The sequence below is a fragment of the Lepisma saccharinum genome, chromosome 3 (assembly GCF_977018435.1).
Source record: "Lepisma saccharinum chromosome 3, izLepSacc3.1, whole genome shotgun sequence".
Classification (NCBI taxonomy): Eukaryota; Metazoa; Arthropoda; class Insecta; order Zygentoma; family Lepismatidae; genus Lepisma; species Lepisma saccharinum.
In genome coordinates, this window is record NC_139231.1 from 114,968,640 (window position 1) to 114,994,258 (window position 25,619).

General features: G+C 36.1%; 1 protein-coding gene across 1 annotated transcript in view; it reads right to left on the reverse strand.

Moving 5' to 3' along the window:
• Window positions 1-1,498: 1,498 nt before the first annotated feature.
• The window catches only part of Trpgamma (Transient receptor potential cation channel gamma), a 449,908-nt gene continuing 425,787 nt past the window's right edge, over window positions 1,499-25,619 (reverse strand). The window contains exons 15-16 of the mRNA XM_083119232.1: window positions 12,532-12,715; window positions 1,499-2,649 (exon numbers count right to left, since the gene is read on the reverse strand). Of these exons, the coding sequence (XP_082975358.1) occupies window positions 1,676-2,649; window positions 12,532-12,715 (1,158 nt within the window). The 3' untranslated portion in view covers window positions 1,499-1,675. The remainder of the gene's footprint in view (window positions 2,650-12,531; window positions 12,716-25,619) is intronic.

Genomic DNA, 25,619 nt, shown 5'->3' on the forward strand with positions numbered 1-25,619 from the left:
CTGTTGACGTTGCAGACTGACACCAGTATAATCCTCCCTCGGAAGTTGTGTTGTGTCTTGTCCATGTGTTGAGGATTGTGGCTTAATATGGTACCACAAAAGTTTACATTACAACAAAGGATTTATCTTGTCGAGTGTTACTTCGGAAAGAGGAATTGTGGAGAAGTGCGACGATGTTTTGCAACAAAATTTCCTGGTGTTCCCATCCCACTTAGGACCACTATATTAAACCTCGTAAAAAAGTTTAGTAACAGGGTCAGTTCTGAATAAAAGTGGAAAGAAAAATAGGGAAATCTAAAAAGTAAAGTATACAAAGACAATCTGCACACCATCTGTGAGTTAAAAGAGAGTATTCTACGAGAAATCGGGAGAATTACAGTAGACAAACTTGCAATGCCAATTTCCTTCGGAGATGCCAGGAATGTGTTGCAGCAGAGGGACATCATTTTCAACACCTGTAGTCAAGGTTAGTACACAATATGAAAACTGTAATTTTAATAGCCGACTCTAGGGACTGTCGCGGACCCCGTTCACTGGGAAAGACAAGTGCTGATGCTGGGCCGCTTGCAGTCAGGGAATTATATCAGAAATTAGTATTTGGCCTTACTATTATTACCCACAATGGCTCTGTAGTTGTACGGGTAACAGGATTTACATGTAATTTTCAAAAGAACAGAAAATATGTTATTTATGTTCAGAAGTAGTCATAAGCTAGATAAAACTGCTATATTCAGGTTTAGTATGGTTTATTCATATATTAACAAGCTAAAATAAATTGTAGGGGCTCTATTACTCTGGTAGTAAACCAGACCCGTTGGGACGAAGGCATGCTTGCAAAAATCAACATTTTTTGGCCTTCTAGACCGAAGTCCAATTCTTTTCAAGTGGCTCATCAATTGTCCTCATGATGCGTATCAATACAAAACTTCAGTGCTCCCACCAGGAATCAAACCTGAGACAACTCAAAACAAAATTTGGCCACAAACCTAGAAGTTGATCTCTGATTGGTGAAAAAATTACCCACTTTTCACCGTCAAGCCCAGTCACTTGCAAAGATGTTAGAGAATATTGAATGGAATGTAAATATGAAATCCAATAATTATCAATTGAACATTTACTGTTGAAGACCTTAACTCGAAAGATGAAAATTTTAAATGCTGTTCCTCTCTGAATAAAAGAAAAATGTAAAATTGAAATACTTAACCTTCACATAATTTATCTTTGATTATTATAAACACTATAAACATAAAATTAGAAACTAATTCAATTAACTAATGTTATAATTCAAATAAGAAGTCAGAATTGAAAATTAATTTATAGTTTGATTCGTTAGAAAAGTGTAACATCTTTATTGATTGTTGTAATAAGTTCATGTATCTAGGGTACACAAAATTTACTACAAGTGTACTTGTGTCTGTATAAATATTGAAATTATAATTTAATGTAATATAATTTATTTATTGTAATACAAAATAGGCTTACCTGCAGCTTTGCCTGCCTATATCGAGCGATACCACTGGTTTGTCACATGGTGACTTGTCTCACTGATCGTACTGCTACATCTCATGTCTGGTTGAAAGGCAGGAGTAAACAGTGGATATTCCTTTTACTTTGAGGGTGTTATCCTGCCATGGGTATTGATGCTACCTAACAGAACCAATGGGGAAGCATGCGATCAGAGCCAACCGGCCGACATTTGATTCCCTCCTACTGGCTGAATCCCAGGAAGATTGGGTATTACGGCAGAACCATTCTTCGACTTGTGTGGTTCTTGCTGCTGTGGTTCTTGGGGACCAGGTGGAGCAGGCGGCGTGACTAGGGGATCTTGGGAAGAACTAGGTAACACGTACGCAGCACTATCGGCACTGCCTGGAGTGGCTTCGGCTGGCGGCACTTTCGGAGATGGTTCCAACGTGGGTTCTTCAGCTGCCTGGGGTTTCTCTTTGGGAGTTTCTTTCGGAACAGGCTTTAGGGGTTTCACATTAACTTCCAGAACAGTCTTCACAGTCTCCGATCTAACAGGAATGCTTGCTGTCCTTTTGAGCTTCTTTGAACCTCCGGATTTAAGGCTACCACTTCCCAAGCCAGAATCTCCGTTAGCAGAATTCTGTCTCCGTTCCGTGCTCAAACGAAGTTTTATGGGGTTTCTAGTCCTACCAAACTTGCTGTCCTTTTTCTTTAGACTGTGGCCGAATCGGAACCCACCGAGAGCAGCAAAGGGATTACTCATGCCACTCTGAATAGACCCACCCGCCTCACTGGGAATGCTCTGGTTTGAGTCACTGGGGGAGGAGTCATTGTCAACGTCTAACGGGGGACTGTTCCGACTGCTATTGCTACACATGGAATCTTCCGAGCGACTTCGACTAATAAGTTTTTTCACTCTGCCTGACTTTGCAGCTTCGATTATGGTCCCCCATCGCTTCTTTGAAGAATCACGCTTTTGTCCAGTAAAACGGGCAAGCCTCGCTAATCGGGTTCCTGGCGATTTCTTTCCACCGTTCCCTGCATCTAGACTAGCAATAAGCTCCACAGCAGCAGCGGCTGCTGCTGCACCTGGTTGAACCTGGGAAGAGCCTTGTGGTGGAGCTATATTGAATCCTTTCATCAGTCTTCGTTCCTTCTGTCGATTTTTCTTACCACCAGAACCTAGAATAAAGTTACAAAATAAATGTTTACTGAATTGATTTACCCTTAAACAATTGTACCATTAAGATATATTACCATGGTAATAAAGATAATCATGAAAGAATTTTACAGAAAAAATAATGGCGTATTGGTTCAATAAGCAAGATTATTCGCTAGATTGAATCGAATGTTATGTGGATTTAATTGAAGGACTTGTGTAGTAAGATTAAGTAGTGTTTAGATTATTATCTATTGTGATAGAAAAGGACAAAAGTTGATTGATAATAATCAAATCTATTACAATTTAAGACGTTCAATATCCCTTTGGATTGTATTAGAGATGTGCTTTAACTGTCTCGTTTATTTATCATAATGGATCAAAAGGGAAGCAATATTGTTGAGGACGGACATAGTGCTATATGCAATAATACTATAACCAGTGATAATATTGATATAATATCATCTGATTCAAAACATGAAGAAAATGATGTAAATGATGTCATGGACATTTCACACAAAGTAAATGGGCCGAATAAAAGAAAGAACAATACAATACAAAATGAAATGGGTAACAAAAGTTCTAGGATGGAACACACTACCAATCATGAAGAAAAAATATACCAGTATGACATAGGTGCCAACGAACCCTATTTAGTGATAATAGAAAGTAGAAACCAACAGTTAGGAAATTTGCATCCAGTTAAAGTTGGATATATGTTGATGGATAATAATGTGAAAGTAAAGTATGTAGATCAAAGTGGACGAAATAGAGTTCGAGCTTTATTCAACACGTCACAAGAAGCTAATAACTTTGTGAAAAATAAAGTGTTATTAGACAAGTTAGGAGTAAATGCCAGAATTCCTAAATCTTTAGTGGAGAAGGAAGGCCTTGTGTTTGGAATACCCACAGAATTTGAAATGCAGTATTTGGAAAGCAGTATAGAAAGCCCAGTGCTAGTGACTAAGATGGAAAGAATGAAGAAGAAAATATGGCGGAATGATGGGTCATTTAAGCTTGAACCTACTCAAGTCTTATGTGTAACTTTTAAGGGGACAGTTTTACCACAATACATAGCAGTTGGAAAACAAATAGTTGAGGTAGTGCCACGTGTGAAACCAGTGTTGCAATGTAATAGATGTTTCAGATTTGCTCACACAGGTCAACAGTGCAAGGGTAAAAAATTGTGTTATAAATGTGGCCAAGATTATCACGAAGGAAACTGCGAAATGAGTGAAACATGTATAAATTGCAAAGGAGATCATAATGCTTGCAACAAAATGTGCTCAAAATATCAGGATGAAAAGCAAATTCAAATTATTATGGCCGAGAAAAACATCTCATACTATGAAGCAAAAGGTATTGTGACGGGAAATAATTCAAAAAATATATCATGTGAACAAAAAATTAAATTATTTAGGGATCAATTTCAACATGAAACTGTTCGAAGAAGCGGATTGGAATTCCCTCCCATCAAAAAGAGTTATGTGAATGAGAAGAATGCACCAACAAGTGATAGTTGCAAGGAGGGCAGAGAGAGTTATTGTGCGAGTTTTGTAACTCAAATGGCGGAACAAAAGAAAATAGCAAAAGAGAATAGTGGTCAAAAAATGAGAGTACAATACAGCAAAGTTGTTACATCACCTCCAAAGAAGATTATGAAAACGGCTACAAGACGTATTGTACAACTCCCACGGGAAAACAAAAAGGATGTGAACGTGGATTCTTCATCCTCATCAGACACAGAAAAAGAACAAATAAAATACAAATATCCAGTATATTTGAGAGAATCCCCTTATAGTAAGCAAGAACAAGATATGGACAATATAAATTGCAGAAGATATTCGGATCGTAAATCAGTTTCTTGTAGACAAAAGGAAATATATCAGTCATTGTTGGACCTTTTACCAGACATGATTGAATCAGTTCGTGATTTAAATGATTCCAGGAAGAAACAGAAGATTTTAATTTCAATGCAACAAATTATAGGAAAGATAATTGCAATATTATCAGAAAGTTAAACTTGTAGAAGAGGATCAATAGGTATGTCTTTTATAGTGCAATGGAATATAAATTCATTTACAGCTAGAAGATTAGAAGTATTACAAATTATAGATGAGCATCATCCAGGTATATTGAGTTTGTCCGAATTTCGTGGTAGACAGCATCAATATTATCAAATACCTCATTACGAGTTAATATCTAATTTACATACTAAAGATACAAGAGGTGTAGGTTTATATATACATGAAAGTATAAAATTTAAAAGAGTAACATTACCAGAATCATTAGGGTTGATAAAATTATTTAATGTAGAATTAATAGCAGTGAAAATTAAGATGAACACATTAGAGTGTACAATAGTTTCAATTTATATTCCATCGAGTTATAAATCTCAACATATTAAAGTCACACACTTTAATGAATTATTATATTATGTCCATGACAATGTCATTATCACAGGTGATATGAATGCTCATCATGAAGCATGGGGTTGTAATTATAGAGATGCATTAGGATGTAGTATTTTGGACTGGATTGGTGATCGATCATTACATTTCATGAACGATGGGTCAGCTACTCATTATCCATGGAATGGTAAATCACCAACAGCCATAGATTTAACTATTGTGTCAAATAATATAATAAATAAATTGTTTTGGGAAGTAGATTTTGTGAATAGGGGTAGTGATCATTTGCCAATTTTCATTACACTGTTAAATGATGCACACTCAGTACCTAAAATATATTCATTACCAATTAGAAGGTGGCAGGTTAAAAACATCGATTGGGAATTATATTCTATAATTTTGGACTCTTATATCTCAATGGAAGATATTAAACAGGAACAAAACATAACGTGTCAACGTTATTTACAATTAATAGCATATGCAATGGATATTGTAGCTAAACGGAAGAAAATTAATAATAAAAACAACTTTCCTACTATAAGTTGGTGGAATGATGAGTGTCAAGATGCAAAAGAAGAAAGAATAAGATTGTCTGAAATATTTGCTGAACAACCTTTGCCAAATAATTGGATAAATTTAAAACAAGTAATTGCTAAAGCAAAACGTATCTTTAATAAAGCAAAAAGGCAAGCATGGGAAGAATTCTGTGAATCATTATCACCATCTGTTAAAACAAACACAATTTGGAAAAAAATAAATTTTCTTAAAAAAGGACATAAAATTAGAGTTTCACCTATAACAACAATTTGGCGAGAACATTTTGAAAAAAAGTTTACACCTAGTTATGTAAGAAATAAAATACCCGAGATTATAAATAATATAAGTTCCAGTGATGAAATTTATTCAAAAATAACATTGCAAGAATTAAGAGAAACTCTAAGTAATATAAAATCAACTGCTCCAGGATACGACGGAATAACGTATGAAATGATAGGACATCAATCGGACAATGCATTAAAAGTACTTGTAAATATTTATAATAATATTCTGAGAAGTGGAAATGTGCCACAAAACTGGAAAACACATCTGATACTACCTATACTTAAATCAACTAAAGATCCGAAAGAAGCTGAATCATATCGACCTATTACGTTGGCTCCTACAATTGAGAAGATATTTGAAAGATTATTATTAAAAAGATTAGAGTGGTATTTTGAGAAAGAACAATATTTTTATCCCTATCAGTTCGGTTTTAGGCTAAACAAGGGTTGTATTGATGCATTATCAACATTAACATTGCATGTTCAAAATGCAATGTATAAGAAACAATATACATTTGCTCACTTTATAGATATACAAGGTGCATATGATAGCGTTGATCCTCATATATTAATTGATATGTTAAATCAGACAAATACTCCGAAAATAATTATGAAGATAATATGGAACTTGATGATAAATAGGAAAATATTATTTTGGTTTCAGGACACACTTAGTGGGCCCCGTACCACTTCACAAGGATTACCTCAGGGAAGTCCACTGAGTCCATTATTATTTAATATATATATGAGAGGAATATTTCAATTTCATAATTCTACAATAAAAATAATTCAGTATGCAGACGACTTGTGTATATTAGGATCATTTTGTAATCCATATGAAGGTATTCAGAAAATAGAAAATAATTTTTATAAAGTGAAATGTTGGCTGGAGAGAATGAACTTTATCATATCACAGAACAAGTCAGCAGCTGTATGTTTTAATAACAAAAGTGAACATAAATATCCAAATACGTTGACACAAATTGCTGGTATTCCATTTCAAAATAAAATAAAATATTTAGGAATTAATTTTGATAGAAAATTAATGTGGATGGATCATATAAGGTATTTACAAGCTAAAGGTGAAAAAATTTTCAACATGCTTAAAATTTTAGGAAATACTAATTGGGGTGCTCACCCAAGAATAATGCTTTTATTTTACAAAAACTTTTTTAGGCCTAAGCTCGAATACGGATGCAGTATATATGGAAATGCTACAGAAAGAATTCTATCTAAGATAGATAGTTTAGAAAGAAAAGTCTTGAGGAGATCATTGGGTCTCATGAATTCAGCTCCCAATGTAGGAGTTTATTTAGAATCCATAGAAAAACCTTTTAAGTATAGATGCAAATGGATTACAAATAAATTCGTTTTCAAGTGCTGGGAAATACAAGAACATCCAGTAAATAAACTTATGCAAGACCAATGGATTTTATATCAAGAGAACAAAATAAAGGGACAATATTCAACTTTCCTACAATGTAAAATAGAATTTCAAGATTTATTTTCTACAATAATAACGCATAGCAAACATCCAATTTATGAAATTTCATATGATCAAATACCGGTAAGGAATATTTCATTAACAAGTTATGAAAATATTCAATTATATTTACAAAATTGGGAGAATTATAGATTCATATACACAGATGCATCAAAAAATAAAGAAGAAGTAGGATGTGCTTTTATTGACTCTTCAAATGGAAATATTAAAAAGTTTAGACTACCTGGAGAGTGTTCTATTTTCTCGGCAGAAGCATATGGAATATATCGTGCATTGATGTACATTAATAATATTCCAGATAAAAGGATATTAATATTAACAGATGCTAAAAGTGTTTTGTACAGTGTGCAATCTTCATATAAAAAGTTATATAAGGCATCAGCATTGGTACTTTACATAATAAGATTGTATGTTAAGTTAACTACAGAGGGAAGGACAATTCATTTTGCATATATACCAGCACATTCAGGGTTTCATTATAATGAACTGGCAGATAAAAATGCTAAAGAAGCAAGACTTATGGATCACAGAACGAATATATTATTATCATATACAGATATGTTACCAAGAGTTAAAAACAAAATTCAACAAGATTGGGAGATATGGGTCAAACAAAAATTTACATATATGGGTCATTCATATAAAAATGTACTAAATTTAAACAATAAGACTCCGTGGTTTTATACATTTAATATACCCAGAAAGTTTTTAGTTTTAATACTAAGATTGAGATCAGGTCACATACGTTTAAATCACCATTTATATAAAATTAATTTAGTAAATTCACCTATGTGCAAGTGCAATCTAGATCAGGAAGATGCTCATCATGTTATATTTCAATGTCCACTTTATACCACTCAAAGGGAGATGTTATTCAAGAATCTAATAAAGAAAGGAATACCTCTTCCAACTTCTTTATCCTGTTTAATATCGTCACCAGATGTAACAATTGTATTTATCATTTGTAGATTTTTTCATGATATTAATATAGACATATGAAAATTGTAAATATTCAAAATGTGTAACTTGATATAGTCACCAGATATAACAATTGTATTTATTATCAATTTTAAATTTGTATGATAATGATGTAGATAAATTATGTATAAGAAAACTGTATATATTCAAAATTTGTAATTTGTGTAACAGTGTCATGCATGACATATTTTTAGGACACTTGGTGTAGAGCTGGTATAACAGCTAAAACCAATAAAGTATGAATGAATGAATCAAGACATATATTAAACTATGACATACCAATAATACTGTAGTATATGAAAGTAAGTAACTTCTTTCATTTTTGTCATGAAGTAAAACATACTGTTCAAATAAATAAATGTAATTATTTGCATTTATATTCTATAATTGTGTCATGTCAGAACACTACATTGTAAATGATCATGGCAAAATAATAGGCTGCAAAGTGTATGAACAAATTCTTTGTGACCATTTTATATTTTTATAAACTGTTTGAGTTTTTTTTAAAGTCTGAGTTTTTGTTTCTAAATCTACTTTATGCACAGGTAGGCTAATTGGGACTGGACCTACAGTTTAAAGTGGGATCAAACTACTATGTGCCTGCGATGGGTATCAAACCCACACCCCTTGAATGCTACTGGGGAAGCATGTATAAATTTTTAATGCATCCATGATTAACATAGAATATGCATATTATATATATATATATATACACACACACACACACACACACACACATATATGTAAATTGTCATTTTAAGAACAAATTATAAATAATGACTTGCTATGAAGAATACATATTGGTTAAGTAAAAATATACAAGAGGATGCAATAAGATGTATAATTACTACACTGGTATACCAAGAACAAGATACAGGAAGTCACTAATTTGATGGATTTTCATTTTTAAAAAAAAACTTATGCTAAGGTGTGTGTAACATTTTGGACTGAGGGATACTAGAAATGTATTATGGAAAAACAAACATGTAAATAAAGGAAGAAAATAGATTTTCATATGGATTAAATGATGCTTGAGCATTATTAAATACAATTACTTATATATTTTGATTCTTCATGTTTACTATGCAAATTATTTATTTATTTACAGCTAATATTTAGTAAAAAATATGCTAGAAACTTAACTCACAATAGAGATCCTCTCTTTTCTATCGCTAACACAACAGTGTTTTTTAACAGAATTGATTATATTGTTTATATACTTGTATAGAGTCTTGGAAGAGCACTCCACAAACACTTGCGACAGAATGAAATGGTATTACTTGTAAGTTTGCCATGTGCAGAGAATAATCTGGTTAGATATGACAATGAATATTTGTCTTTGTTTTGCAGGATAAAATACTAATACAGGGTGGCCACTCTAGAACTATGATAAAATTCAAGTATAATTCCCAGTTTTCAAGGTGAATTTTACAAAAATTCCACAATATAAGCATAAGCAGATGTTTTCTCCATTTCAACCTTACAATTACTGCCTCTCACCCAACCCCACACACAGACCCAAATATATTAACAATATAAAGGATCTGTGTTATTCCAATCCTATTGAAAAATTCTAATTCAATTAAATTAAATGGTACACGTGTATATATTTAAAATATAATGTTAAGGCACGGAGTTTACATTTGTCATTTCACATATTGAGTCTCGAAATATATCTACAAACACAAATGTTACAGTATATACTAATCTACGAAAAATTGTTAACTATATAAGAATTTCAAACTCAAATTTAACTAATCAACTTCAAGATATCTTATCTTGCAATAATCTTCTACCTGTCAGATATATTTACTGCAAAGGAGAATAACAAAGTAAACGAATTGAGATAATTCCGATTGATTTTCCATACAGCTTTCTTTTCCTTTCTCAATAAAAATAAAAGCTAAACTGTGAAAAACTTGCCTCAGAGGATCTTTAAATATGCATAAATTCAATGGGATTTGCATGAATGAAATTTTTAAGTTTAACCATGGTGCGTAGTTAGAGATCGGTTAGTTCATTGAACTCCTTAGCCGAACTATTACCTATTTTTGTGGGAGCAGGAAAAAGTTTATTATCCCTCTGCCTTGACTCATCTCACCCAACAGGTTGATAGGTGCTGGGGCTTGCTCAGAGTTGATAGCTTCCTGGAGATCAGGCCTGCTCGAAAATGTCTTATTATTATCCTTAACCCTCTGTATCCTGCAAGGCAGCACTGAGTGCCACCTTTTTTAAAATTTTGAATTATTTTCCTTACCAGCGCAATAATGGTCCGGAAAGCACTAGGTATCTTATCTGGCCTATTCCCACGAAAACATAGAGGCATTCACACATTTCTTCTAGCATTCTTTTAGTTTCTTACAAGCCTCTGAGGTGACCGGTCCCCCATAGGCGGCACTCAGTACCGCACGCGGGAACATTTCCTACCTTAAATCATAGCACGCCAGCCATGAATGGCGGAAATGAGAAGAATAAAATTATAGTACATTGTTCGGAATGCAAATTATTTGTATGCAGAAACCATTGCAGTACGCATAAGAAATGTCAAGAGTTGTCAAAATAACGATATTGAAAAGTGACAACATTCGGTTCCTTATATTTGAGTCAGTATGGCTTTTCTTACATATATCTCGTAAGAGTAGGAGAAAAACATCGAGATTTGAACATCTTAAAAATATTTTCTAAGTTTCTTCAAGTTGAGTTTCATACATTTGATTGCTTCTTCTGCGAGTCAGTAAGATTTTAACTGAGAATTTTGGAACAAATAGTTGCTTTCTAAGTCCGTATAAGTTGTACTATTTCAATTCGTTTCGAAAAATACATACAAAATTTTTGAAAAATACGTTGAAAATTTTTGGAAAATATGTTGGAAATTCTGTGAATGGTGGGTTCCTTTTTTGGTTCCTTCATTATATGGCAAAGTTTTAATTATTTTTAGAATGATGTTTTAGGGCATTTGCTTCAAGAATCTAAGCTTCTAATTTTATGACACACTTTCATTTTTTAATTTTATTTACTTTAATAGCCGAAATGGACATGTTGGCATTCACGTATATTTCGCCTGATTTTCAGTAAGTGCTAGTGTAATTCAACATCGATTTGCATCAATAATTCATATAAATAACATTGGTTTTGATGGGGTGGCACTGAGTGCCGCACACGAGATATTTGTGCTACTATGAGGGTGCGGATGACAGAGGGTTTAATGAAATTTTCAATTTTTCATGTCTAAGAAGAAAAAAATCACGCAGAATGCACGCATAATTCCCAGAATTCAAGGAATTCCCGGTGGGTAGCCACTGTATAATAATAAAACTTGAATGAACCTAGTGGGTGAGAGTACTGAGGTCATTCCTACCTGTACAATAGAAGGTGATTAATTTGCCACTGAATCTTCCCAATAAACTAGGAAGATGTATATGTATGATACAGGTACTGTATATTGTCCACTATGTCCTTCTTAATAAAACAAAGATACATTCAGAAGGACAAGTACCCATCGAAGCAAAAACTGCTGGAATGAGGTCTGGTTGCCCAAGAGAAAGGCTAGCAGTTCTTACATTGGATTGTTATGGGGGATAAAGAGTGGGTGTACCATGGGCAGTTGGTGCCACAATACACTGACAGCAAGCTGACCCAACACTTTTCTAGGATGCCACAAATGGTTTGGAAAAAAAAGGTAGATCTGAAATTACCCAGGTAAAATGTGCCCATTGCACTGCGTTGTGAAGGCACATAGAGAAAATGTGGAGGCAGGGCCTCATACAGTTACAATCTATGCCAACGTGGAGATGGTGTGATCATCATCATGCTCCAGCTGCCCATTTATTACAGGCTGGGTGAACCCCCAAAGCTACTTTATGTAGGGATAACATAAGAAAAATTCCCATCCATCCTAGGAATCGAACCAAGGTCTCCTGCATCCCACTCAGACACTGGTGACTCCTGTAATTATAGATACGAAACTAAATATATACTAAAAAAGAAGGCACAGACGACAGTAAACAATACAAATAAAAATACTCTACGGTGAATATGCGGTAAGGCTGCGAGATATCGAAACTACATCTTATTTGTGGTAAGTGTTTACTGTCTCCTAGACCAATTTTGTTTATCCACCCTTCTGGCACTTTTCCAAATTTCCTCATTTTCCTGCACTAAAAGAAGAAACTATACAAAATAATTTCTCACCTTGGCCCATCCCAGCTGCTGTTGACGTATTCATACCAGAGTTCTTTAGAATCTCTATCAATTCACAACGGAAAGCTGAGATATCTTGCTTTATTTCATTGACGTCATCTTCTGTCACCCCTTGGCTTTCTGCTTTCCGCTGTTCAACCGTCACATAGCGCCTCACCAAGTTCCTCATGATACTCTGCAGAGAAGGTAAGACATTTCACAATCCAACCACAAGATCACTTGAAAAAAAAATCCCAAGAAATAACATCAAGAAAGTACTTACCTTCAAACATATCTTGTACCTAATACAAAATAGACAGGGTTGTTCAAGATAAGTTGGTTCATGGCATGACTTTATTAGTATGTAGCACATGAGAAGTTTGAGTCGTCACACACATGCACAGGAAGTTTTCAATAGCATCAACAAAACTGCTCCTTTAAGGCGAAGAGGAACAATCAAGCACCAGTTGTGCATTTATTTCACTATCGTCGGATTGGGAACTGCTATTTAAAAAAGGATTTAGTATGCAAGAGAGTATGAATTTCTCTCCATGTTGCAAGTGGAAACTTTTTTTCAAGTTTATTAGTAAGCTAGACAGGATGTTTGAAAAATATGATTAATAACTATTTTTGGAATCCTATTTATTCCTTATGGAGAATCAACTTCAACTTCAAGTTACGGCTAATCAAATGGGAGTTTTGACTTTTTCTTCTACTATGACAAAGTTCAACATGCCCTTTTTATGTCCATGTACTTTTCTACTTCATTGGATGTTTGATATTCCCGAGAGAACGAATAAAATAATGGTCCCATAAGCCTAATGCATTTCTCCTTGCCTCCTATGACCATCCTGGCAGTGTTGCCAAAACTGATGAGCATAAAAGAGCTAAATTTCACCATTAATAGAGCTAAGATGACTTTCAAGGAGCTAGATTAACGAAGGTTGCATAAAGTGCCTCCCAGGGTAATTTAAGGTGTCAAGAATGGTGGGGCACTACTATTACAGTTAGCTTTAAGTGATGGCAATTTATTCTTAGTTTTCACCGCCTAGATTTGGCAGCATCAACCATCTCAACAATCCAATGATGCTCATATGAAATCGAAAATAAAGGATTCCCGGATAACAATATTCTCATTTTCACCTTAGCCACCACCATGCTATATAAAAGTAGCTGGGGAGGTAAGGGGGTGGGTAACACAGCCTATATACTGTCTGGCTGCCTTAGCCGAGACCATGGACGAAAGTGCGCATGAGCCAACCGGATGCGTTCAGTGGCTAAATAGGGGTGACGGAGCTTTGAACAGGAAGCGTGTTTCTTGAAAATCGTCTGCTGTAGAAACAGCAATGAAGTTTCAATGTAGTAACATCGCCGCCAAAATACATACAGAGATGTTTACGAATTATGTAAGCCAGTCATATACTATATCAGCAAACATAACATATCAGGAAAGTATTCATATCGTCACATTAGTAGATAAAGTTGTTTGTAAACCAGTAGCTTTATTTTGCATCATTCAATTAAATTGATCTTCTTAGTAAATATTATAATTAGCACAAATGTACACAACATTAATCAGGATAGTATTCAATAATAATAATAATATTGTTGTATATAGTATTATAAATATAAATGTAGTAACTGAATGGCTTGTGACATTTTCTAGCATAACGAGTGTGTTTTGTAGAATGTGCAACAGGGGCCAAAACGTCCCAATTTTCCTCATTCCACTTCGAAACTGTTTGTTGCGAATTGTAAGAGCCATCACAAACACAACACAGAAAGCTGTAATACATCAACCGAACCTACGCAAGCGAAATACCACAGGGTAGTTTGGCGAGTGCTTCTCCCTGCTTCCCCTCTCGAGTTTGGAATCGTCCTTTCCAAGTAGTTTCGTCTTCCTTGGCCGGACTGTATGAATATTACGTCACGTTCAAAATGTACACTCATGGCAAAAGTTGGTCTTTATGGGCTGGAGCCAGTGGTGGCATCATAGTGGGGCAGAGTGCAGGTGCCACAGTTCACAGCCAAACGAGTGCATGAAAGAGCCAGATCTGGCTCCAAAAGAGCGAAGTTTGCAACAGTGATCGGCAGCTGCCTCAGCGAGAAAGACCTAGGGGAAATTGTTCCTCTCCCCCTTAAGTTACAAGACGTATTCCTATCAAATGAAGCAAACTTTGATTGCACTTAGTGTAGAAGAACACGAAATTGCGAAACTTTACATTTCATTCATGATTGGGAAAAGAGAGACGCGGTAGTATATAAATACGGAGAAACTAGTACTCACTTTTATCCGCGAAGCTGTTTTTTCTTCTTTTTCGATTAATTTCAGTGGCCACTGCCACCATCCTCGTTGGAACTTCCTGCGCTGTTGCTTGGCGTGCGTCTTTTGTTCGTAGTTCTCTGGCTGCCGTTAGGTGCGCTGCTAGGTGCGCTGTGCATCTGCATAGCAGACGACGCACCAAGATGCACAGCGCACCTAGCAGCGCACCTAACGGCAGCCAGAGAACTACGAACAAAAGACGCACGCCAAGCAACAGCGCAGCAAGTTCCAACGAGGATGGTGGCAGTGGCAAAAGTAAAAAAAAAAAAGGTAAAGTGTTCCCCTGTGCATAGCACCACGCCATGAAGGCATATAGGGGGTGTGGGGGTAACGCCCCACACTTTCTTGATCCGGTCGTGAGTGGGGTGATGTGATCAGCATCACGCCCCTAACTGCCTTTACCCCCCAGGGTTTCCCCCAGGTACCCATGTTATTCGATGCTGGGTGGGCACCGGGGCCGCTTCCATCGTTAGAAAACTTCCCGGATTTGAACCGGCCGGGGATCGAACCCGGGACCTTTAGCATGGTAGTCAGACGCGTTACCGACTGAGCCACCGCGGCCACTGAAATTAATCGAAAAAGAAGAAAAAACAGCTTCGCGGATAAAAGTGAGTACTAGTTTCTCCGTATTTACATTTCACTTAGAAAAAAACACAATTTTTATTCTATCGAAGACTACAATTCTGCAGATAACTGCAGTGTGTGTAATGAACACAGCAGGCCTATAATAATGTATGGTGTATGTAATGTATGGTGGTGGTCTTGGGGAAGGGATTAATAATAGTCTATCTGCATAGAAAATTGACATAAACAAACTGCCACCTAGTTTCTGGAATGACACAAAAAGCAATTCTAAAGGTAAATGTTGATAATGTAGGACCTTAAGGCTTTCAACATTTAGAAGACTTTTATACCTTACTGATATTATTATTACCAAAAATAATAATAAACTAATTCATTAGTGATTTATACAAGAGCAGCCTCACAAAACAGTGTACAAACAAGTTGCATTTTGTCTGTTTCACATTCAACATTTCCAATTTTCTAGTGGAAGGGGGATTCAGAAATATAAATATATTTTTCCATTATATTCAAAGTGCTTCATGAACTGACCACAAATTGAGATGATATCACATAACTTGCAATACATGCTATACCCTGTACCAGCTAACTGGAGCAGGGCCACGAATAGCAGTAGAGAAGGAGGACGGAAATCAAGTCGGCAAAGTGCAGCATTGTCAACCGTATGGTCCTGACCGTACATGTACGGAAATTTCATGGCATGTACGGACGTACAGTCCAGACTTTGGTCAATATTTACACTTGCTGTTTTATTCCTCCTACATTCAAATGCTGACTGTAAATGTGTCTTCAGTAAAACAAATCTGATAAAATTGAAGAACAGGCACTTCCTTTCTACATTGACCATGAATTGGTGTATGCTTGTTACCAAGTGCATCGACAGTGATTGTACATGCACGGACTTTAATTTGTTGTTTTCAGTTCACTTTATACACAGAAAGATGAATCGGGACTGGGCCTACAGTTTAAAGTGGGATCCAAACCAATGTGCCATGTACCTCTCCACCAGGTATCAAAACCGGGACACCTTGATTACAAGGCGACGACGTTACCTCTACAAATAAAGAGAACTGCTTCAGCTTTGATTGCTAATGCTTGGTAAGTCGATCCTTGTGTTGTTGTTTACAGAGGCAATAGTGACTTATGTTTGGTGCCAAAACTGGGGGCCCAAGAACAATTTACTTTTTCTTGGTAGACAAGCCACCATACAGGTATACAGAAGCTGTTCAGCGTATATGTGACCAAATTGTACTTTCCAAATAGTTACGAAAATCCGTGGCACCAGGTGCGACAATGCTGGATGTGTCTCCCCTGGTTCTGAACAATGGTCCGGCAACGTAGTTTCCATTGCAGAAGGCTCCGTTGGAGAACTATGAGGGGGATCTTGTTCCATTCCTCTTGCACAGCTTTCCAGAGTCCATTCACAGTTGTGACACGTCTTTTGCCCAAACCCTTTTTAAGCAGTCTAAATCCACAAAAGTCCATTGGACTTGCATCTGGAGACTTCACAGGTATATTGTTGAAAGGTATGGCCTGTATTCCAGTAGCCTCCTTCATATCCTGGTAGAATGCGAGGGTGTGTGATATCTTGCGTTCCCGTTGGTGGGCATCGGTAAGGTGATGACCGCTAGCCTTGAACACCTTTTCAAGATTCAGTTGTTGGCACAAGGTGTGGTTATCAGTTCCCAAAGACACATTTAGACGATTCGCCATCTGTTTTTTAGTCGGGGGATTCTCTTGCATGGCCATTCTGCGAAGTTTCGCCTGCATACTGGTGGTAGCTTGTGTGCACGCCAAAAGCAACTCAGTTTTGGTGGCATTTTCGGTCAAGCGAGAAAACACAAACACTCGGAAAAGTTTTACAACATACTCCACCCAAAAGTGGCTCAGTTTGGGCAGGATTTTTGGCCCAGCAAGAAAACGCAACCACCCTCTAACAGCTCACACACTACACTGACAATCATGCCCTACCAAGATCGGGTGAGTTCATTCTGCGCATGGGGGGAAGGAATCGTGTGTGGTCAAACATACACTGAACAGCCTTCTGTATTTACCATTTCACTCTGAGTGCTAATTTCTTGTATTTTTTAAAATTTTGTCCAGATACGATTGTTTGCAGATGTGCTTCAAACATTATATAAGGACAGTATAATGTAAATTAGAAATTATAAGTCCAATAATTACAACCACAAATTACCCGATTTACATTTAGGTGATCTCAACTTCGATTCCTCCCATCTATAAAATATGCCACTAGTCTGTTACATTATTTGGATGTCAACATTTTTGACTATATTTCATGTTTTCTTCGAGATTAACTAGCATATATGCTATAAAAGCCATTAATTTAATGATAAAATATATAATCAACCTTGAAAAACAGGTGCATGTGTGCGAGTGTGCATATGTATGTATGTATGTATCAGTGACGTGCAGTGACGTCGACACTTGGGGTAGCAGTCAGTGGTGTGCTCAAGGGGGGGGGGGGTTGGTGTGGGTCACACCCCTCCCCCCTTTATGGCCCAGTATTCCTAAAAAAAAGAATGTCAATAACAGGAAAAGATTACAAAATGATGAATGAGTACTAAAAAGAAGTACACGTAACCCCCACCCACATTTGAAAATAAAAAACGATTTGATTTTACTACTAAGCCAGAGATCCTGGGTTAGAATCTCAGCTTGGCCATGGGTATTCCTTGTGTGTGTTGCATCACCATTTTTAAAAATATTAATAATTTAACCACTTATTTCTACATCTTTCAAGTGTTCAAAACTGACATTGAAATTTTTTTTAGGGCTTGCTTTGGACCTGGCAGCCATTTTTAATGAGGCGTGTGGTGATTTTAGCTTTTTCACAAAAATCGTTGTAACTTCTGTTCTATAATTCCAAATGTTATAATACAAAAAACATTTTCTTCAAAAATAAATGCTCTTTCTCTTTGTTTATCACCATTCTTGCTTCTAGATTAGTTGTTTCCCTGCCATACTACAATAAATCTGATGGATTTGTGTTCACAATTTCTCATCTTTGGGGCAGAAAATAATCATGAAGGGGGCAAAACACCTTAAGGATATTTCTTATGCTTACTGTGCGGTCCCGGATAAGTCCGAAAATTGTTAAACATATGAGTGTCTGGGCCCCCATTTTTTCTATAAGCTCCCAGAAATTTAAAATTTTGAAAAAATCGAAAGTTTGACGCTCTGTATCCCCAAAAGAGAAACGGAGGAAATATCTGAAATTTGCACCACAGTGATGAGGCTCAACATAATATTAAAATTTGGTGAATGTGTTTTTCCGAATAAGAAAATATGGTTAAGCTTTTAACATTTTTAAAAAAGGTGGGCCAACAAATTAATTCAAGATTGGCCGAAATGGTATGGAATGACCCAGGAGTGTAATATGTTCACTTTCATAATGGAGGTATCAATTTCCAGGTTAAACATTGTAAAGAAATGTGTCTTTTAAGATGGGACATACATGAAGGTCTGAGAACTAATCATACATGTGCAAGGTTGGTAAATAATGTGTATGTTACATACAACACACAAACCATACAAAGGTATGACAAACAAACCTATAAAGTAAAAACTTTGATTTTGTTAGCAATCCAATTTGCTCAACAAATGATTAAAAAAAAGAAGATTGTTAGAATCCACAAATATAATGCTTTTCCCATCTTAATTAACACATTATCACACACTACAGTTTGAGGTGGTCCAGCAAAACTTTATGATTGATTGATTTGGTTAATTTTGCTTCGCATTTCTGCCTCTTTTGGCTAATCATGAAGATGAAGATGAGTGGTGATATGGTGAAACTGATGAAGGGACTCTCACAAAGAACACCCGTGCTCAGGCTGGGATTCGAGTCCGGGATCCCTGGTGTCATAACGTGCTGTGATAACCATTTTGCCACAGAGGACAGCTACAGCAAAACTTTACTGAATTTACTTCTTCATTCTTCATGACGTCACAAATGAAATATACTTGCTGCATGGAAATACTTCATGGTTTCTCTCAGCCTTTGAAGAATTGTCAGCATCAATATATTTGGCCTTTAGGGGCATTATTAAGAAAAATTAAGGGCTAATTTTATCAACAATACTATAACATGGCAACAAATGCAGGCAGCAAGGACACTAATGGGTATGGGCAGGTATCTTACAGCTGAGTGAATCAGTGGAGTATAAATTCATTAAAACACACACACACATACACAAATTACAGGAAAAAGTACAAATACTGGGACTAGCCATGAAGGCATATGGGAGGGGGGGAAGTAGGACCCCACATTTTCACAATCTTGACCATTTGTGGAGGTGATGTAACAAGCACCATGCTGTGGCCACCTTTAACCCCTAGGTACATGTTTATAAGAGGCTGAGTGAACTCCAGAGCCACTCCATGAAGGTACATTACAGCAAAAATTCCCTTCTGAAATCACCTACAGTGGGACTCGAACTCAAGTCTTCCATATGGCAGGCAGATGCTCCACCAACTAAATCTCTGTGGTCCTCACATTAAATAAAATTTATGTAAAGAATATAAATAATCTTGTCAGATCTGTACATGTAGTAAGTCATGAGTATTGAATTGCTAATATTGCAGTGCAGCCGAAACAGGATAAAAATTTTGTATAATTGCCAACAATTGATGCTAAGGAAAATAATTTAAAATTTAATAAATTAAAATATTATTATTTTATGAACAGTGAATTTACACAATGAATATCATTCCTCTTGTGGTGTGTTTTTTTTAACAGTATAGAAGTTTGAATGTGAAAATTCATTGTTCAAAAAAAAAAAATCCTGGTAACATGAACATTCCAATTTACATATTTAGTACAGCACTGAGGCTTCATGAGAAATACTGTGACAAAAAAGGACACAAGTTTTACTGGACATGTACAATTAGTATGTTGAATACTTACTAGACTTTTGAATCGAACAACATTTGAAAGTTATAGATAGTTGAATTATGAACATGTACAATAGTGAGCAAAAGTGGGTTGTGGGTCAGATAAACAGTACAGAAAAGTGAACTCTCAATTTCAACTAACCACCAAAACATTCCAGGCAGGCAACAAGTTATAACTTATAGCAAATCTTTATATTAATGGTGATAACCCAAATATTAATTCACAAATGTTACATGAAGAACCAGATTGTTTCAATCATTTACTCAATGTATGTAATTTATTACCTTCGAAAAAGGAAGCTGATTTAGACATTTATTTTATGAAACCAAAGCATTTGAATTATGTACTTTTCACACACACACACACACACACACACACACACACACAAAAGAACAACAAAATTTATTAGAAGAAATATGGCACCCAGATAGTCAAATGGTTAGCATTCACCATCGCCTTTGATGCATGTGGTCCCAGGTTCGATTCTTGGTGGGAGCCCCCAAAAATTTTGGTGTGTTCAGGACAATTGGGGAGCTTTATACTTGAAAGGATAAAGTAGAAGGTTCTGGTCTTGAAAGCCAGAAAACAGCGGCAATGACACTTAATGTGCTCACCCCCCAATGAAAAAATCTGCTTGACAGGCACTGTCATTCAGAGGGCTAGGGTTTAATTTTAGTTTAATTTATAGAAATATTGTATAGGAACAATTATCAGTAATTTTACAGAAGTCCACTGATAGCAATAGCATACCCATTAATTTGCTCCATCCCAAACCTAAGTGAATTGATGGAAAAAGAGAGATTAAAAAGTTCTGATGGAATGCCAAAAAAATAACTTTTGCAATTATTCAGAACAATTTTTGCATTGTTCAAGTGTTGGTGCTGGTGGGAATCTTTAAGATTATTAGCATTCATATTGGTTCAGTGTGGCATTAGCGCAATCTTAGTACAGAACAAACACAATAGGCTACCTAAGTTATCTAATAGCCATGACATTTACTTGGTCTTGTGGTACTATGACACTGGCAAAGTATGTCAATCCCAGGTTTGACTCCTGCTGGAACCACAATTTTCACACAATATTTCAGTAGTTGAAATGCTAGAGAATGGCTATGCAGAAATTTCAGCGAAACATGCAGGCTCAATCAGGACTAAAATCTGGGTCTATTGCACTACCAATTGAGCTACCGAGCCAACCATGGATTCGTTTGATTTTTCACTGCCTGTCGCTGTTTTACCTGTGCGAAAAGAAAATAGAGAATGGCTGTAGAGAGGATGTATTTTCATCCCCGAGTTCACCAGAGCTTATCCATCGCAGCATGTATCCTTGAGTGTTATACAATCTGCCAATCAGTTGTGTTATTTGGCTTGCCTGACTGGCAGGGGTTTGGAGGTGGAGTCAAATTTTAAGTTCAAATTTCCTTACTGCTAAAGTACAATCCCCTCTTGCTCCCGACTGCACTGCACATTATGAACACAATAGAATGTTATAGTTGTAGGAATTAACAAAAACACGACATGCGCACATCATGTAGATAGACGAATTAATGCATCTCTGTTGCTTTTTTACATTTAAAAATTATTAGGCAACTAAGACAGAAATGAAAAGGTCAGACTAACAACCATGCACATTTTGAAGTTGCGGCAGATCAACAACAACATACCAACTGCATATAAAACCAAAGGGAATTTGTCCAAAATTTTCACCCTTTGGTTTTTAGAAGTTAATACTGTAGCATTACTGTAAAAGAAACAAACAACAAACAAGCATGTAACTATGCCATTTATGTTATTTTTTCCCTTTCCACTCAGCAATATAAACATAGAGCTTCAATTGCAATTACACGTCATCATTTTGACATACCCGGAGAGATTCATGGCAGAGAAAGTTTTTTTAAAAAGAGAGAAACTTTTTATTTGTGTAAGGAAGTGAAATGCTTGGTTAATTTAAAGTGAAATGGGTAAGGAGAATAGATATCTGAAATAAGGAAAGAGAAATATGAATAGTAAAATATTAATCATTCCCAGGCAAGCAAAAACTAAAATAAAGACTTCACCATTTCCTTAAAAATATAAAGTATGTTACTCAAAATTTAATGTAAAGTAACACTAGCCATATTTTACCTCATGGTCTTTTACTACCTTTTATTTACAGTAAAGTTTCAAATGGGGATAAATATATACCAGGAACATTTTCAGGTATTGTGCTTTGAATTTTCTTAAGAACCATATTTGATATGATTGCATGCCTACGTGTATTGTGACTACATGAAAAATTTACACAGCCATACATTACTTTCTTCATGAAATCAGAGGTTTTGTTCTGTGGCAACTTGGGAACTTTAACACATAGTGACAATGTCTTCAGCTTGTATTCAAGGGGTCCCAGGTTTGATACCCACATAGTAGTTCAGATACCACTTTAAACTATAGGTCCAAGTTCCAATTTGCCTATATGTGCATAAAGTGGACTTAAAACTTCAACAATATAAAGCTAAAAATAAGGCAACCAAGATTGTTAACAGGTATTTTGATGAGTTTTTCTCAGGATATGAATCAGGTGATTTCCGGATAGGTTTCTGAGCTTTCGAGAGCTCATCTTCAGTGATTGAAGTGCAGAGATATGTCAGATGTACAAGGTGCGGCAGAATTCATTAGATAGTTTGAAATTCCAAAACAATGTATTGTAATATACACTGATGATTAAACAGTTATATTGCTGCAAGGTACATACAAAAGCATTTCATTTGGTGTTTACGATTTGAAAATAATGTCAGTGAGATGAGCTCCATTGTCCTGCAAACATACCTCTGCAGCCTGCATAACAGATACCATCGTCTTGCGCAGCCATCTCCAGTGGAATGTTCGGAATTTCAGCTCTTGTGGATTCCTTCAGCTGTTTGGTAGTGTGGGGTCGATTCACGTACAACTTTTGTTTCAAATATCCCCACAAGAAAAAATTGCATGGAGATAAGTCTGGCAAGCATGAAGGCCATGTGCAGTCAGTCACCATTACGTGACATGACTCTCTGAGTCATTGTTCTTGAAAAACCACTCCACAGCATACGCACGGTGCTCACTTGACCCGAGCTCCATGTCTACTGAAGGCTTTGAGCTGCTTCACTAAATAACGAGTGAACGTGAATGGCGTTAATTTCAAACTGTCTAATGAATTCTGCCGCACCTTGTATTTGGTGTGGGAGGAGTCCTGTGTAGGAATTTTCATCCTGAAAAATCAGCTTTAGCAGAACATTCCATCCAGGAGGGCAATGGAATTGACTTCACAACAACCAAGATCATCAACAAGTCATCCAATTACTGGGACCGATTCATCAAAAAAGCAATAGGGAAAAGGAAAACCTCAACAGGGACATGGGCTCAAACTGGACCCAGCCTGGTTAACAATAGTCGACTGGAAGCATAGACATCAGAGAGACAGCACCTAATTGGCACACCACCTACACCAGTCTCCTCCCACACCAAATGCATAAAACCTTACCCTGACATATCTCTGCACTTCAATCCCTGAAGATGAGAGTGTAGTTAGCTCTCGAAAACTTGGAAGCCTATCTGGAAATCACCTGGATGCTATTCCGAGAAAACCTCTTCATCATTCACTGCCAGGAAAGCACCAAGAGTTATTTCAGGTATTTTGATGTTATTTCAGTTTTGTAATTTGAATCAGGGAGGGTTTCTGACAATTCATAAACTTTCTGTTTGCATTTTGAAGGTTTTAAAATCTTTACATAAAAATACAGTATTTCCAGTGTTTACTACTGTGTACCATAAGATTATACATAACACAATGACAGCACAAGGCATCGGAGTGCATATACGAAACTGAGAAATAATTTGTAACCTAACCTGCATGGTCAATTAATTGTTAGATACTGTCAGGTGGCCTAACGATAAAAAGCAAACAATTAGGAATAGTTTTTATTTATATACATATATACCAGTGGCTCAATCAGTGAGAAAGTAATTACTGATACCTTTTGCAGACAGAAGGTATTTCACAATATTCTCCCAATGCTGTTCAACACTTTTGCAGTCTAAATAATCTGAAAATTATGCAATATGAATAACTTTCATTTAATTTTATGCCAACAATGTGTGTTGAAAGTGGATTTCATGGTTAAATTAATATTTTTATTATTTTATCCCATATGTAAATGTGGAACCATCAGAAATAGTTTGACAATTATATAAAAAATGTACTATTTGAATACTCTACAACCAGAATACATTTTTGAATTTATTCAAGTTGTATAGTATTCAAGCCGTAAAGGTCAGGTAAAGTTCTCCATGCATAGCACCATGCCATGAAGGCACATTTAGGGTATGTGGGGGTAGGGCCCCATACATTCTCGATCTCTGTCACTTTAGGAGGTGATGTGATCAGCATCACACTCTGACTGCCTTTACCTCCCAGGGTTGTCCCCAGGTATCCATTGATTTGAGGCTGGGTGAGCTGCTTCATGAGAGGACAAGGCAGGGAAAATTTCGACCTTAGATCAACCACCCTGGGAATCAAACCTGGGTCTCCCACATGGTAGTCAGATGCCATACCGACTAGACCACTATATTTTACATTATAATTGTCTGATAGCCACATGATAGCCCATTTATAAATATTCCAAACACCTTTGAAATAACAGAGAAATGGTTACTGCAGAGGATAGGGTTGACGGTACTATTGAAAACTTTGTCATGTGTATCGCATTACTTCAATACAGTACAAAAAGTGTATATAATATTACACAATTGTAACTGCTATGTTTTCTGTCACAAGTGAGCTGCATGCAATCAGTGAATAACACAGGAAGTTGAAATGCACAATACTCTGAAATGTGACTGATATCCAATCAATATAATGGTTTCAGCACCAAAGACAAGAAATAAACAATCATGGTATTCTTTGAGGGGAAGAGAAAAGGAGTAGAAAATTAAGTTTAGAAGTAGTACACAGGTCAGAACTAAAAAGCATAGCTTATTCTTTTTTTCAGATTTCTCAACATGCAGCATTTTTCATTGCATGACACTGCAACAACGCTTACCTGATACCTGAAGTCTCTCTGACTGGCCTGTTTCACCTTCCGCTAGAGAAAGAAACATTAACAGTTAGCTGGCCTAGGTATGTGGGGGCCACAATTATAAGGTTTATCTTAAGACGAACAAGAAAACAACACGTGATTTCAATTCTAAGAACCAAAATTAAAACAAATGAATTGATGCCAGTATTCTCACAATTTATCTTGATATTTTCACAAATTCCTAA